This window comes from Mycteria americana, chromosome 12 (assembly GCF_035582795.1).
Source record: "Mycteria americana isolate JAX WOST 10 ecotype Jacksonville Zoo and Gardens chromosome 12, USCA_MyAme_1.0, whole genome shotgun sequence".
Lineage (NCBI taxonomy): Eukaryota > Metazoa > Chordata > Aves > Ciconiiformes > Ciconiidae > Mycteria > Mycteria americana.
Genome location: NC_134376.1, coordinates 2,905,296 through 2,922,353, shown reverse-complemented (window position 1 = coordinate 2,922,353; position 17,058 = coordinate 2,905,296). Strand labels below are relative to the sequence as shown.

The following is a 17,058-nucleotide window of genomic DNA, read 5'->3' as shown; positions in this document are numbered from 1 at the left end:
ACAAAAAAACCCAGCCTCATGAAAATACTCTCCAAAATCAAAATCTGTCTGGTCCTTGGAAACATTGACCAGTTGGGATAACAACCATAAAACTGCTTGTTGAAGTAATCCTTGCACTGGATCAGGAAAAATTTACTTCTTTTTTTTTTTCTTTTTGTGCAGTGTTTCCCTGTTGGAGAAGATTATAATTTCCTAGTCACATTTAGGGCCTGGGACTCAGCCCAGCCTGCTGCTAAGTTTGCAACCTCAGCCACATCCCATCGTGGCCGTAACTGACCCACCTTCAAACCTGCCGGGGTGACACTGAATGGGCTGTGAGAAGATGCCACTAATAAAAGCTCTTTTGAAAGCTTCAGAGAAAAATGCTACTTAATAGCAAATCGTTGCTGCCCTTATTTTCAAAAAATGTATTTTCCATACCAAGGACTTCCACTCTGAATAGCTCAGCAGGGCTTTTCCTATAGACTTATTGTACTTTAAAAATGCAAAATTTGCATAGATCATCATGCAGAGAAGGCCACAAGCAGAGGAAAGAGAAAGAAAGGTACAGGCTGGGAGTAACGTAAGGAAAGGAACAGACAGGACAGTTAGAGGAAAGATGCATGAAAAAGGAGAGAAACAGAAATGAAGTGCAAAGGGGAAGCAAAGGGTGTCGTTCCAGTGACTTCAGCAGTGCAAAGCGATCATCGACTGCTGCTGTTTAACTGGAGGGCCAATTATATTATAATATTTGCAGAAGGGAAGATGAAGGATTTCTTATCTCTGCTGGGATTGAAGGTCCTTTTTCAACACTGTCTCTGTGGAAGGGAACCTTCACTGGGCATGTGCTGCCAGCTGCGGCACAGGGCTGGCGGGCAGCAGCTCGCAGCCGACGCACGATGCACCTTTCAAATGCGGGCTCTCTATCAGGGACAACCACTTGATCTTTCTAGAGAGTGCAAGACTCCGTAGGAAAAATGACCATTGACTTTCTGTGGATTTAGAGCAAACTCTCATAAAGCAAAGTGTCTTCTGCAGAAGTTTGTGTGGTGCAAACGGCCGCTCAGCGGCCCGGGAGTCGTTACTCCGCGCCCATCTGCCGTGCACACCTCGATGCAGTTCAGGCATCGCTCTCCTCAACACCCAAGGAGCCGATTAGCCTGGATGACACTGGGCGGGCTGCAGTGCACATGGCTTTTTCTTCCTTTTTATTTTCTAAATCAAAATGACATTGAAGACAGAGGATCTGTCGCAGTGCAAGGACGAGAGTGCCCTCTATTGTCACCGGGCTCTCCAGCACCTTCCCTCCTTCCTCCAAGTGCTCTGAAGGGATGCCTCTCGCCTCGCAGCCTCGCCTTTCATTTCTCTTCCTTGCCGCACAGTGATGGCAACCCTCCAAAAATTTCATATAGCTCAAGATAAGCTGTGTTTCTCTCTCCAAGTGAAACTTAAACAGGGGATGCCGCAGCAGCTGGGTTTCGCAAGCACCTGATCCGTGACGAGGCCAGAGTCACACCAGTTGTCTTAAGAACGAACATTTGGGTATAGAATGGAGTGAGGTGCAAAAGTTTATTAAATTGAATGGCTTAAAACCAGTGGATGCCGCAGGCCCCGCACAGGGCCCCGGGGCCTCCACAGGGCCTCGCCCACCGCCCCAAGGGCTCTGCGGGCCTCGGAGCGAGCCCGGAGGGGCACGCAGGGCCTCCCCCTCGCCTCCACCGCTTGCTGGGCAGGAATCGGGCTGAATTCCTGTCAGGATCCTCATGTATTTCCAAAAAACCAGGAAGAAGTGTTATTGTGCACACGCGGCGGTTGGAAAAAGAGAAGTTCCTCAGCACCAAGGGGAGCCAGAAGGCAATGTAGAGACTTCCGCGGATCTTTATTCTCACCAACGCTGCCGCACATGCGAATTACAAGCGTTACAACACGCACCAAGGCCTGTGTCGGGAAATCCTCCCCCCCCCCAAGCCCCGAGGGCGGCACCGGCCCGTGCCCCGGGGCCGCCATGACACCGCCAGCGCCCGACACGCCCTGCGCCTTCCCAATTGGGTGTCCCCGCCGCCATAGCAACAAGCAGCTTGGAGGCGGGCGCAGGCAGCCGGCGTTCCCCTATCCAACGCGCCCTCGGGGCGGATCCGTGCTTTGATTGGTGGTGCCGTAACGAGGGGCGGGCTGTTCCCCAGCTACCGCCTCGGGTTTCCCTTCGCCATGGTGGGACCCGCCTCCTCATTGGCTGCTGCCGTTGCCCCGGCGACGGGAGGACGCGGCGCGGCCCAGCGGGGAGCCAGGGCCGGCCCTGCGGGAGGCCCCGCCGCCATGGCGCAGGCCAGGGTCCTGCTGACCAAGGAGCCGGCGCCGCAGGCTGTTCCCGCCTCCGACCTGCCCATGAAGGTGTACGAGGTGGCTCTGAACACGGGGCCCGACTCCTCCAGCGGCCTGGCCACGGCTGGCTTCCGCACCGCCAAGTACCTGCTCCCCGAGTGGTACCAGAACAACGCTGATCTGTACCGCAAGGCCTTCGCTGCCTGCGAGCAGGCTGAGCGTGGCCGGACCGAGGCCAAGGAGCTCGCTGAACATGCCGCTGCCACCGCCCAGCGCGCCCAGCAGGACTCCGTGGCCACCCTGGGCCAGCGCCTGCAGGACATACACTTCTGGAAGGCCGAGCTCCAGAAGGAGATTGAGGACCTCGATGCTGAGACTGGCCTCCTGGCAGCCCAGAAGCTGCGGCTGGAAAGGGCGCTCGATGCCACCGAGGTGCCCTACGCCATTGCCACCGATAACCTGCAGTGTCGGGAGAGGAGGCAACCCCCGGACCTGGTCAGAGATGAGGTGGAGAGAGAGTTGCTGAAGGTGAGCAGGATGTTAGGATGTTGAGGGTTGATGGCGGTCCTCTCTTAGAGCTAGCTAAATTCTTGCTAGCACATATTCGAATCCCTTAGTGCTCTTGGTCACGTTGCTTTTGAACCTGGCCAGACCAAATTCCTGGACAGCCCGCAAGACGCCAAACAGGCTGGAAGAGACCCAGGCTTCCCGCTTACCCTCGGTCCAGTTGCTGTTCTCTAAAATGGTGAACAGCTTGGTCAGTAGGTGATAACTGCAGATCATGAAGGTATCTTCTGGCAATGCACAAAGGCCTAGTGCCCCTTCCTGGCAGCCTGGACTCTGTCTGTCACTCCTAGGTTTAAGAAGGATTGTTTAAAATCCTTCCTCTGTTTAAAAAGTGTTTAAAATCATGAGTATGACTAGAGGAGACCAGATCCCCTCTTTCAGACCAGATCCAAAGTAAGTCAAAACAGAGGTTTCCTGAACCAAGATGGGCATCCTATTCTGGCATTAAACTTCTTCCAGCCTCCGCTTGGCTTAAAGTCCCCTCATCTCTGCAGGTTACGCTTTAAAAATGCAGTACCCACTAAGCAGACTTATTCAAGACCTGTGAAATACTCCTTTCCCGTTCCCATACTCAAGCTGTCCAAATCTGGCAGTGTCTGCCATTACCTTCTGCTTCTGGGTCTGATGCTGTAGTCTTGCCAAGGTTCATGACAAGGTGGTGATCCAGCACTGTACTTCAGTGCCTCAACACCAACCACCATTTTAAATGTCCTGCAGGACAGCACAATGAAGGGTACACTGTAATCGTGTGACACCTGCATGACACCTGCAACTGCCTGAGAGGAGGGTGTAGAGAGGTGGGGTCGGTCTCTTCTCCCAGGTCACAAGTGATAGGACGAGAGGAAATGGCCTCCAGTTGCGCCAGGGGAGGTTTAGACTGGATATTAGGAAATTTTACTTCATGAAAGGGTTCTCAAGCACTGGAACAGGCTGCCCAGGGCAGGGGTTGAGTCCCCATCCCTGGAGGGATTTAAAAGCCGTTGGGATGAGGTGCTTACGGACGTGGTGTAGTGGTGGGCTTGGTAGTGTTAGGTTTATGGTTGGACTCGATGATCTTAAAGGTCTTTTCCAACCTATACGATTCTGTGATTCTGAGATGATAGCTCCAGGCAAGCAGGGGGCACAGACAGATGGTATTTCAGGCAGTGGGACTTCAACAAACCTGAGACTCTCCTGAAATGTGCTTGATCCTTTTCCTCCCATAGAGGACTCTTTACTCCAGCTGACACTTTGTTATCTGTCACTGAGATCCAACACTGCATGCAGATTGCCTTCCAAGCTGATGTAATTATTGTGGCTGCACATGTTACAGAGAACAGGTTCTGGGTCATTTTTCATTCTGGAATGATACATATTCTAGTGTTCCACAAATAAATTAATGATTATTTGTCTGCAGCCTCCAATATACTGTGGAAGTTGATTCATAATGAGTTACTGATTAAACCAAATGATTAATATCTGTTGTTAGAAAAATATTGAAGAGACTTACATAGTTGATGGCATGATAGTATTTAGCATGATGGTATTTAGCAATATTTTTAATAGGAGTTGTGTACAATTGCTGAATGGTAATCAATATTTAAGAGGTTGTTCAAGTCAAAAATATAAACTTGAGAGTTAGTGTATAGGATATTTCAGTGTGTGAATTGTTACAAAGTTCAGATTACAGAAAAGAAATTATTTTCATCAGCTGCTGATGTTTTAGAGAAATTGTGAAATGTAAGATTTACCAAAAAAAAAAAAAAATCATTTTCTGGCAGGATTTCTTTCCTGTATTTCTTTCCTCCTGATCTCAGAGAATAGTTTGTTCATTGCTCAGAAGTCCATCTGCTGCTGCTGCTGCTAATTCTTCACCTGAAATTGTGATTGTGCGCTTGTGACGACAGACCGTCAACAGCCAAGTAGCATGTCATCAAAAAAGAATGATGTGAGTTCAGATGAGGCGTGTATACCAGCAGCAGATGGACTCTTGAGAAATGAAGATTTTGTTGCCATGCCAATGACCTTTGCAGTGCAGAAGGAAGAGGAATACATAATATCAGAGGAAATCCTTCCCATTTTCACAGAGGAATAGATTTTCTGGCACGAATGTTTGCAAATAGATGTTAAAATATGCCCTCTGTGGCTTTGCCAGCTCTTTAAGCTGCAGCTATACTCTATACCTCTTTCACTGCAAGAAATCAGATGGTACCTTGTATTTCTTACTCTCTCCAAAACCGACTAATAATTCTGGACACTTAGAGCTGCTCTTCCATGAATTCTGACTGTTCACTACGCAGATTTCCAAGTTAATGGCCCAGTTCACCGGTAGCTCTGTGTTACAACATTTGCTTATTTGGAGGAGTGACGCAAATTTTATCACTAAGTACTGATATACTTTTTCTGAATGTTGCTTATTGTCCAGTCACTTTCTAATCTTAATTCTTTTAAAAAAATGGTAATGCAAGGGAGATCAGGAGTAATTTATTCTCTTCCCATGCAAAAACTGAGAAGAAGAAGAAATAGTTTCCAAAAGTCAGCTGTGTTAGGAAACAGACATTCTTTTCCTTGCAGTTTTAATTACACAGTGAATTGACATTCTAGGGCATTTTCCTTCCTTTGAAATTCCTCCTCTCCTACTAGCAGCCCAGGCTTGTGCTGGCGTCATTCTCTGGTATCTTTGCTGTGTTCCTGCCAGCTCCCGTGGACAGGGCTACGGGGGAATCTGCAACTGGGGGAAGAGCGTGCCTGGACAAGGCACTACCTTTCATACAGTCGTGGAAAAGCTTTTCGTAGGACATCGGTTTTGTTCCTGCTTTCTGCAGCAACGAAGAACATTTCCCGGTTCCCAGAGCATCCTGCCGAGATAACCACCTTTCAGCAGCCCCTCGGCAGATGACATTTAAAGAGACAACATCAAATACACATATACAAGCAGTTTTCAATCTCTGCATGTAATTGCACTTTCATTATCTGTTCAGTAGGAATCATTTCAGATGACTCACAAAGAAAACTGAAGTATCTCTGAGGAAGGTTTTATGCATCCAGATAAGATTTGGGGTTTTCCTATTTTTTGGCACACCTTCTATTTCTTTTAAGGAGTTTGGGTTCCAACTCATCTGTCCTATTTGCTTTGCAGCATGGGGTCGTATCTAGATCACCTGTTGTGATACATACCACCACTAAATAGCCACTGCTGGAATGAGGGATGAGGGTATTTAAGTGAAAGCTCCTCACATGCATAGTAAAATCAGCTGTTACTCAGAAGTTCATTGACTCCACTTAGCAGCATATTAATTTTTCTTAATGCAGTTCTGGTTAAGAAAAAGAAGCTGAAGGACACGATTGTTTTTCCAATAAAGAAGGATCTTTGATGACTAAGAAGAAGATAAAATCTCTCAAGTAGAATAATTTTCTTTCTTTGTGCTGCTGCATTGGAAATAGCTGAATTCAGAAAAAGCAGTACATTCATCTGTTTTGTATGAGCTTTTTGACTTTCATAACCCATATGACGTCTCCTCTGAATCCCCTTTGCATCAGTTTAATGACAGTTTAGAATGTTTATGTGCACGCATTTAATATTGAAAATGTAAGCCCTAGCAAAGGACTTGCCACGTGGTGGTATGCTGTCAATAAATCATGTTTCAGCTGCATATATACTGCATTTCAAGGTTATTTCCACATGTCCAGTGTCCAGACTCATTAGCTGAGTGCCAGATATGACTGTGGAATAAGTGGATGTACTTACATTTATGCCATTTTTTTACCCTAGACTCAGAGTGTTGATTTGTTGTGTGTTTGCTTCAACAATGAAGTCAGCCCCAGCTATTCCCTGATGCTGAAGACAAAGGCGTTAGCCAAGATCCCGTCAACTGTGTAAAATTAAAGTTTAAAAAGGTGGAGAAAGGATACATATGCACGTATTCCTGCTAACTGCAACGATGGGGCAAGGAAAACAACAGAATGCCATTTCCAAACACTGCGATCTGCAGCTTTGCCAAGTGAACCGGTGCGCAATAGGACAGTCCTGTACACAGATAACTCAGTTAAGAGTGCAGTGCTTATTTTCGACATCTGCAGATGATGGATTTTGAAATGACTCTCCGAGACCAGCAGGAAAAAGGCCAGTCACAGAGCTGAGATTTTGAAGGCTGTTACCTGCTTTCACTCCCAGCTGCAATGAATAACGGTCTTCCTGTTACATGCTGTTTGGGGGTCTAAATCTAGTGAGATCTGTAAGCTAGCTTGCTTTTAGTTGCTGTGCTGATGTGTGGGACATCTGGTGTCACGTTGATACTGATGGATGGATGCAACTGGATTTGTAATCAAGGGCGACTGCACAGCCTCTCTCACGGGATTCTACCAGTTCCTCTTAGCTGCTCTCTCACCCTGTCATTCTGGCCCTGGGTGCTGTATTTAGACATTGCTGACATCTGCAAGTCACTGATGTAAAAAGACAGGCTGCAAAAAACCTGAATTTGTAAATTCATGGAAGGCATAAACATCTGCTCTTCAACGTTCTCTCTGCACCATTAATTAGACACTTACAAAGTCATGAACTGGGATGGTTTTATCACTAGATTTGAGTAAAATCCAACTTTTGCATCATAAGTGTTAAATACTGTAATAAAATAAATGGCATGCTAAACTATAAAATGTTCTCTCCCTGTTAATTGACAACCATTTATAATAACAGAGGTTTATTATTAGTATTAACTGCGGAGAAGACAGCTGAAAATAAGCCAAGATCACTTCAGATGTGACAGTATTTCAATCGACAGCACATGAAGACGTATATGGGAAAAATAAGGAGAAAAAAAAGACATTTCATCCACCAAGTCCTCTCATGAACTGAAGAAATGCAAATCTCAGTTAATGTTGTCCTCTGAACCAGAGATGCTGCTAACTACTAAAACTCTTTCACATGCTTTTCCTCTCTTAATGCAGACCGGGCCTTCAAAGGAATTGCCAACGGAATTCTGTGCACACGCTACATAAAGGTCATCTATTCTGCCGCTTGCTAAAACCCAGATCTGCCCCCAGGATTTTAAGGTGGGATCACCCACATTTTTATGGCTGAAATCACCAAGTCCGGGAGAGCTGTGCTCCTGGCTGCAGCTCTCTCTGCCGTGGTTGTTGATGGAATTTGCTCTGCAAAGCAAATGCGAAGGAGCAGACGTGGCGTTTCAGAAGTCCTCCACATGGTGTGTGAGATTCCCAGCTCCTGCTCCTCCGCAGGGAGTGCTACCTGGCAGGCGTTCACGCCGCGGGGACCTTCTCCCACATCGAGCCCGCGAGCCGGCCACGGCTATGGGTGGGCAGCAGGCTGGATTGTACCGCGATGCCTAACAGTGCAGCCAGGACGTACGATCTGACGTTTAAACTGTTTTAAACGTTAAGAAAAATCATTTAGTAGATAAGCATTGAAAATTCATTGTCATTTATGCCTGCTTATTCACTCTAACTAGTCTTAGACTGCCATTAATTATGAGAACGGTATCTTCAGTTTTAAATGTCATATTTGAATGCATAGCTCTTCAACAGGGAATCCATTTTTAAATTTTATTTTAGGTCATTCAACAAGGGAATTCTTTATTTTCGCATTATTTCACTCTTTCCATGTGAGAGACCTTAATTGCTAAAGGAAGGCTTTTCTCATTTAAAATTGTGCACATTACTCACAGGAAACTGGTTGTCTCTTTATTTACATGGAGACTGACTACCCAACGCAAAATAATATTAATCACTATAAATGTAATTTTGAGTGCTGGACCTTTCTAACCCTTTAAAATCCTTTTGAATTTTTACGTTGACAACTCAGCCATTGTAATACTTCCTCCCTGCAGAAAGGGAGTTTTAGTGTTCTCACAGTTTGTAAAATGATACCTTCAGCTATGTATTTATTTTAATTGTGCTCTTTTAGAGCCTTAAAAATAATATTTTCTTTCCAATCATGATCATCCTTTTCCATTTAGAATAAAATGATCTTTTTTATGGTCCCCGTTGGCTTCTTATGATGGAGAAACTGACACTGCAGGGACATCCGCGCTCATTTATTTGTCAAAACCAGTACAAGGATCAACAAGTGCCAGCAGTGTTCTGGGAATAAAGTTTATTAGCAAATATATACTCCCTTAGCTGTCATTGGATGACTGTCATTGATGTAAACCAGCAAAATTAATTAGGAGTTTTTCATATACAAAAGCTCTTTTTAATATCCGAGCCTCAAATATTAAATTCCTTTAAATAATAAAAAAAGAAAATGCTTGCTGGACTGGCTTGTATATAATAATACGTAATCACCAGGCCAGTAAAGTCACTTCATAGAGCCTTGATAGTTAATCCCTAAAGCAGCATTACTGCAGTCACAAATGAGCACCAGGTACTTTTTGTTCAGCGAGAGATTATTAGAAAGTATGGTCTTTTTTGGTTTGATCACGCTTGTGTTGAAATGAACATTCCTGCTAAAACCAGCTTGAGCTGAAGCTTCAGGCGTGGGATCCGTTATCAAGGTGAGGCAAGGCTTCGTGCCTTTGAGCGGTCACTGTCTCGCAACTCAGAGGCAACTAACCCCTCAAACAACATTGCGTGTTTGAGATAATTCTGCAGTCCTCGATGCTGTGCATCACCAGAGGCAAAATGAGTTCTGGAATAAATAGATCTAGTAAAAAAATTAAAGCTGTAAGTGTCGTTGGGTTTGTATTATGACAGCTTTGCTATACCTGCCGAAGCAGACAATAGCTGTTTAAATCATAGAGTAGTAATTTCTATTTTTAGTTAATACAAAGCATTCAAAGGAGGCAGGCCAACAGCAGATTATGATACCGCCACTCCTTTATGGAAATAGCACCTTATCACCGTATGTCAGACAAACTGTATTTTTGGAGATCTGCAGGAATCTGATGGGAAGCTTCTGCCTTGCATACAGATAAAACGCTTACTACAGAACAAGGCAGCGGGCTCTGAAGGTATCTGCAAGGACTCAGCAGGTTCTGGGAGCCAGCGTCTTGCCAGAGAAGCCGATCTGCTGTCTCACATCCCTGTGCGAGGCAGCAGGCTCTGACACTGAGTTTGTGCTGGCAGGGCAGTGTCCTGCTCAGTCTTGAAACGGCACCGTGCCTTTGCTCAAGGCAGTGACTCCGGTCTCCTGCTGAGCGTGATGCTCTTGCCTTATTTTTCCTATTTCAAGGCTGTGCAAGTAATTCAGATATTCTGTTTAATCTGATAGAACATTGACTTTTTCATAGAGTACACATGCAATATGAAAGTAATGAATCCCCAGGCTTTAGAAGTATTCCAAGTATTGCTGCCGCCTTAGACTTATAGCTGAGTCACCTCAGATTCTGCTAGCTCCTCAGAAAATCATGTCTTGCAATAATAGGGTAAGAGTGGGTAATGAGCGGAAGATTTAAGTATTTATCCACAACCATTGAAATCAAATTGCTCTGCAGGATAGTAGGTACTGCTCTGGATATCACAGAAGTCTCAATGTTTTTATCTAGGAAGCTGAACTTATCAGAAATATCCAGGAGCTTTTGAAAAGAACTTTGATGCAAGCTGGTAACCAGATGCGGTAAGACATTTTTCACTATACCTTAGTAGCTAATTTATATAGCCAAATAATTCCTGGCCTATAGGGGTACAATGCCCTGCAGATAAAGATCTTACCAATGCCAGGCCTATGAGCCGTGTGAATTCCATTTCAACCTGAAAAGAGGTACTCGGTGATGAAACTTCAGGATTTTCAAGTAGGGTAAGGTAAGAGAAGAGCCATGCCCTAAAGCCATGCTTTAGATTTTCAGCCCTGGTTTCCAGGATGTGTATTCAGTTCTCTAATTTTCCAACACTTTAGTGTTATCTGTATTACCTGGATCCCTCTACCTTGTTGCACCTTGTGATGTATTTGTAGTACAGGCTCTTTTAAAATAATTTATCTGATCAGAGGACCTTTTCGCGATGAGTTTTTTGCCGCCAGATGTCAGTGTGAACTTAAAAGATGAAACTTCACTCTACCTGCTGTATCAGTATGGATGTTCATCGCATTTCAAAAGGAATATTTACTTTTAATTTATAACAAGCCCTTTGGAAAGATGTTACCCAAATCCTACGGTGTGTCAATATGAAGGAGTTAACTGCTGGAAACCTTGATATTTTATTTTTTAAATTTTTTTTATTCTGCTCCAATTTGTGCTATTCTATCAGATAAAAGGAAATACTGTTTTTAGAAAGAATGTCTATAAATGAAAAATAATTTAAAGTAGTTCTGTTACATCAATTAGACTATGAGAGGAGTCTACGGAGTTCAGGCTTCGCTTTTTATAATCATTTTAAGATTGTTTTAGTACCATTTAGTACCATCATTTAGTATCATTGGCCAGCAGAGTCTTTTTAATTCCTTAGGTGAGAGTGACATCTGGTGTTAACAGTTGATAACGTCTTTTGTAGTCTGAAATAATTCTAATTAATTGGGTGACGTGTGACTCATTTGATTGACAACAAAGCAGCAGTTTTAACTCTGAATATCATTGTACTTGTGTCTTCCAAGGACAAATTACACTGTCTGCCTGCTACTGTCTTTGAAGGGCTAGATAGGCTAGAGACCGTCTTTGGAGGGCTTGGAGAATGATGTAGGGTCAATTTATGGAGGTCTTAAATTTGAGTCACGCTCAATATACTAGAGAAAGAGGAGGATGGGTCTTCTACTAGCACTACCTGATGTCTTATCATGGGAAGAGTGTTCTGCTGGGCAAACCTCCTACCTATTCTCCCCATAACAACTGCAGCTGTTGCCACTATTGAAAAGATCCTCTGTGTTTTAGGATTATTATGTAAAATCCAAAGTCCAACAACTCCTTTGTCTCAGGCTACAAGAGCTCTAAGCTTTCAGTAGGCACAGAACAGTAGTGAAGGTCTAGGGTAGTGGTTAGCACATCAGGCTTACTGTCCTTCTAGCAGACAGTTGTGGGAGAGAGTTTGGTTAGGATTTTCAAGACAGAAAGGAAAGTTTATGTTCTCATTGCTCTTTGAAAGACAAAGGCTCAGAGCCTAGCTTCACAAATGTCTGTGATAGTTTTGTTAATTGTATTGTTTTCCACTAACAAATGTGTGATAATAATGACTTTTCAGATTAAATCGAGATCACAAAGAGGTTTGTGAAATGGACTGGTCAGACAAAGTTGAAACGTACAACATCGATGATAAATGTGGAAGATACAGTAACCAGAGCACCAACATCCAGTTCCATCCTAGTTCAGTGAAGTTTGAAGAGAGGTGAGTAGTTACTGTCATTAGCCTCCACAAATAACCCTGCTAAGCTGCAATATATCCTTTGCGTCACTGAAAGCTGTAACGCTGCTCTGAACTAAAGGTGTGATTGCTGCTTCTTTGGACATACAATGTCATCGTTTTAAAATAGCTACATGGGCAGTAAAGGTAGTGCTACCATCTCAGCGTGGTGTACCACTGATGGCAAAGCTGGTTCACTATATGCAAACTGAGCTTGTAGAAGTTTTTCTTGGAAATAATTTGCTTTATACTTTTAAAGGCTGATCTAGATCCTATTGAGACTTGCTGTTTGCCATCGGCAGGCATGCCATTCTTTTGGGAAAGGCAAGTGCTGCTTGCTGTACACAGAGAGGATTACTATAACAATAAATCTTGCTGCTTCCCTCTCCCCTTTCAGGCAGTGTTCATATGATGCCATGTCCCAAGTGCTATGTAGTTCCTTCTGCTGCTCAACGTGGCCAAGTATAACCAGAGATCTTGTTTCTTTTTGTTTCAAAGTAGACACAGACTGTAAAGCTTGAATATATTCATGTGTTTATTCACTGGTGACTTAACTACTTCTGCTTGCACAAAAAAGTATGTGTATACTTTTTTTGCATTAGTAGTATTAGCTAAAGATGGAAAAACTTTGGATGATTTTGTGTCATGTATTACTTCCCTCAGAAGCCACAAGATGAATGAGAATTGTATTAATTTTATGAAGGATTAGTCGTCTTCTTTCATGGTAAATCTAGACTGCATGCAACAGCAAAAACAAATAGAGGTTGACAATACTTTTGCAGGGAGAGAACCAGCTTCAGATTGTCTTCTTAAGTGCAACTTGAACAAAAGAGCAAGGTTCCTGTTTGTATACCATTCACCTCTTCTTCCAGTGCCTCAACACCGGAGACATGGGCCAAGTTCAGTCATGACAACATCTATAGGGCAGAACGAGAAAAACTGGCTTCCATCAATCTTCGTGCCTTGATTGACAACATTCTTCATGACGTATCTGAGGACCTGAGGATGCAATGTGCTGCTGTTAATGAGGCTTTTGCCAAACACTGTGAGGAGCTGGACGATACGAAACACAAACTAGAGCATCATTTGAAAAAAGTAAGTGTTATCTTTTACATGCTGGCTACAGGCATGAAAGTCTCTTTTGAGAAGATCACAGTAGATTTATCCTCTAGAAAAAAAGTCTTAGTCCATGTCAGGTATCAAACACTATTTTGTGTCAGCTTAGTATCTGACAAGAGTCTTCAGAGCTGGATTGTGGCTCCAATTCAGGTTTTTCTGCTATCTGTTGTGCTTCTGTAAACAAGAGCTGGACTTAAATATGAAGAAAATTAAACGCTTTCGTCCATGTCTTGCTGAAGTAAAACCTAAAACTGTGGGATCAAGGAGCTGGTCTTTGAGCCAGGGTTCCCAGGCTAGCCTGGGTATCACTTTTATGGAGTGAAAGCCATGCTGTGCTGCAGTAGTATCAGCAGCAGCAGTTCCTGGCAAGTGACAAGAGGTGTCTTCAGCCCCTGCCCCTTCTCCAGTGTGGAGCAGCTCCTACTTCTGTGTTAGGCCATTGACAAGTGTGAAAAACATAGTCATTCCTTGGCACCTGTTGGGTAATGACAGCTGGGTAGACTTTATTTTTTGCATGTATGTCAGTGGTTATGAGGGAGAAGGGATTCAGAACTTCCTGTCTTTTCCATTTTCTTCACTAATGCCAGAAGTCCATGCATTTCCAAGCTGATTAGCAGTTCTCAATCATCTCATCCAAAATAACTCGAGTTTTTCTTGGATAATTTACAGTGAAAAATTTACAATTAAAAGCAATTCATGGAGGTGGGATGTGTTGTCAGGAGACATGGAAGAGTTTTTGAACAGGCTGCAGAATATTTCCTGCTTCTTTTTAGACCAGCGATCAGATTCGCAGTGTAGTAGTAGAAATAAAGAGGTCAAAACCACCTTTGTACTTCTATTTCTTCTATATTCTGGCCAACTAGGAGGTCAAAACTATAACCAATTCACTAGGACCGTGAACAGATGTATAGCATGCACAGAGACAACAGGTTTCTTTTTTTTAAACAGTTCTTTTTCTCGGGTATCCTCTTTAGATCCTTAAGGAGATTGGAGATCAAGAAGCTAGCATGGCTGCCCTCAAACAAGCTATCAAAGACAAAGAAGCCCCAATGAAAGTTGCCCAAACAAGGCTGTATGACAGGTCTTTTAGGCCCAACGTAGAGCTCTGCAGAGATGAAGCACAATTCAGGTAAACACTGTTAAACAAGTCCTCCAAGGTGTCCATTCTGTCCAGAAGTGATGTTAGACAGTTTTTGCACTTTTTATTGGCAACACATAGCCTTTAGCTTTTATTACCAGGTTTGATTCTGATATAAGTCAGAAATAATGCAAGCGACTGAAATCACTGTGAGGAAAATATCATTTTAACCTAATGTATTGACAAATAGAAAATCTATAGGCTCAACTCTGCCTTTTGCCTCTACGCTTTCTTCTCTGAACTGTGTGGTTTCTTTTTGATTTAGATGATCCACAAAAATCTGACAGCATGTGGATCATTTGCAACCCTTTCGCTGTTAGCAAAAGCTCACCACAAGGTGGACTATGTGTCGAATGAATTATGCTTCAGGTGCTGAGAATGTAAGTGGGCTGCACATATTCATGGTCTGAGACGAGTCCTCAGTACTACGAAGCATTAGGCTGGTGGCATTTGATTTTCAGTAATAATCCATTTTAAAACTGGAGGTCAACAAATCCTTTCAAATTAAGGGTCTGAGTGTCACATTTGTCAGTTTTGATCTCATTATAAGCTTTGTAATTGATTCTCCTCCTTCACATTTTCCTACCCTTAGGAAAAGCGGGGAATCGGCTTTCGCAGGCTTACAATATCCTTGTAGCAAAGGTGCCTACCATTCAAAGCCAATTTGCCCTTCTCTGTACAGTGAGGGAGAAGTTACAGTTAATCCAAATGCTTTATACCATCTCAGGCACACTCATTTAAGGTCCCGATTCAGCAAAGCATCCATGTGCAAGCTTTTCAGGATGCACCTTGCCTTGAGTGGGATTTAAGGACACATGCGAGTCCTTTGCTGAATGGGCATGTGTTTAATTGCCAGGCTTTACTGTTTGTAGTTGCTCAGTCTGCATAGCACACTGGGCTCTTGTTTTCCCAGGAAGGAAATATGTGCCTTCTCTGCAGGCAGATTGCAGTAAAGCACCTCACCCTCGCTGCCTTTCAGTTGAAATGATGTGCTGCTTTGAAAATGGTTTGCTGCTTTTTTTAAAATAGTGTGCTGCTGCTTTTTTAAAAGCTTATATGCTTTTAAAGTAAAGACTGCTTGCTGATCTCTGGTGCAAGTATCATCTTTAATACGTGAGTTTTATACCAGTGAACAGATAGCAAAAAATAGGCTTAACAAAACGCTGATCCACTCAAACTGGGTGACTTACCTAACAATTTCTGTCCTATAATTCTTAGTACAAGTGTCCTACAGAGTGGGAGAAGGTGAGGATGGATAGTTCCACTGTGCTTAGTGGCAAAAGACATTCCTGGTACTAAATCATGGGAGACTTCTGTACAGAAGCTGTGAAAGTGAACTCTGCTTTTGACCGAGTATGTAGGACCTCTCTGAGGTCCTTTGTTGTTGAGTATTATGATTCTATAGCTGTTGATCTTTATTCCCATTACAGTTCATATGTCTTTTTGAACACTGACTGGCTTCTGCTCTTTTTTTTATTACTTAATGTAACTCTGTTCAGGTTGATCAATGAAGTTGAAGAACTAACGGAGTCCACTGAATCCCTGAAGAAAAAACTGCTGGAATCTGAACAGTCTCTGAGGAACCTGGAAGACACACGGATGAATTTAGAAAAAGAAATAGCTGTGAAAACAAACAGTATTTTTATCGACAGGCAAAAGTGCATGGCCCATCGCATGCGCTACCCTGTTGTTCATAAATTAGCAGGTTACCAGTAGTAATCTCCGTACTAGCTATGCAAAGTCTGGAAGAAAAATGTAGTCTAGAATCTTCCATATAAAATACATGGATAATTTTATACACAGAAGTACTGTATTCACTGTTATTTTCCTCTGTTTTCCTCTATGTGGGGTAAAATGCATTAGTATGGTGGGCTTTGAGTCTTGTCTTTAAAAGTTCAGTCTGAGTACAGATGGTTATAGTGAGTTTAAAACACAGCTAAAAGGTAATTCATTACATCTAGAATTTATCTATTTGATAGATATATATGCATAATTTGCACAGTATGTGATATTTGGGGTTTTCAGCCTAATAAGTGAGTATGTTGAGTGAATATTTATTGTGAATAATAATAATATAAACAGATGCAGATATAGCATTTATAGCTTTCTAGCATTTTCAGGCAGCCTGAAATGAGAGCAATAAAACTGCTTGCCTGACGGAAGACCACACGATCAGCAAGGAAACAGATGATACACTTTTAAGCTGCTCAAACATTATTAGTTAAAAAAAAAGTTTGCACAGGTTAGATGACAATCTGACTATTGGCAAAACCACTCCCAGGCCGTGACACCTGCTTATGTAAGCTGGAAATGAGTGCAAGGATTTTTAACCTTCAAGTCAATAAATTTAGTTTTTTTCAGAAAAAAAAAAACCCTAACCAGCCTGTGAATAGCAATCGTGACTTTCAACTTAAGCACTTGGATGTTGAATTGAGCTCTTGATCTGTTCCAACCATTCCCTGGAAGCACGGCATGTGTTTGAACTATTACCCGTAATGGAGAACACATCACATTCATCTACTCCAGCAGAGCAATGTAACAAATGTCATTCATCCATTAGCTTAGTAGGCCACTCGGTTAAATAGGTGACGTGTCAAAAAAGGGGGAAAGATGACACAGAACAGAATTCCATTATGGTTTCCTGTATTACAGTTTTTTACTTCTAAAAA

General features: G+C 43.0%; 1 protein-coding gene across 2 annotated transcripts; it reads left to right on the top strand.

Moving 5' to 3' along the window:
• The first annotated feature begins 2,263 nt into the window (after nucleotides 1-2,263).
• TEKT4 (tektin 4) lies at nucleotides 2,264-16,419 on the top strand. Of its 2 annotated transcripts, none has more exons than XM_075515284.1 (6): nucleotides 2,264-2,829; nucleotides 10,350-10,420; nucleotides 11,974-12,117; nucleotides 13,005-13,227; nucleotides 14,226-14,380; nucleotides 15,889-16,419. In XM_075515284.1, exons 1-6 carry the CDS (start codon nucleotides 2,296-2,298, stop codon nucleotides 16,103-16,105), a joined length of 1,344 nt encoding a protein of 447 aa, XP_075371399.1. In that variant the 5' UTR covers nucleotides 2,264-2,295; the 3' UTR covers nucleotides 16,106-16,419. The 2 variants fall into 2 exon arrangements, with proteins under 2 accessions (XP_075371399.1, XP_075371400.1); XM_075515285.1 differs by lacking the exon at nucleotides 2,264-2,829 and adding an exon at nucleotides 5,744-9,359 and having other exon boundaries at nucleotides 15,889-16,418.
• The last annotated feature ends 639 nt before the right edge of the window (nucleotides 16,420-17,058 follow it).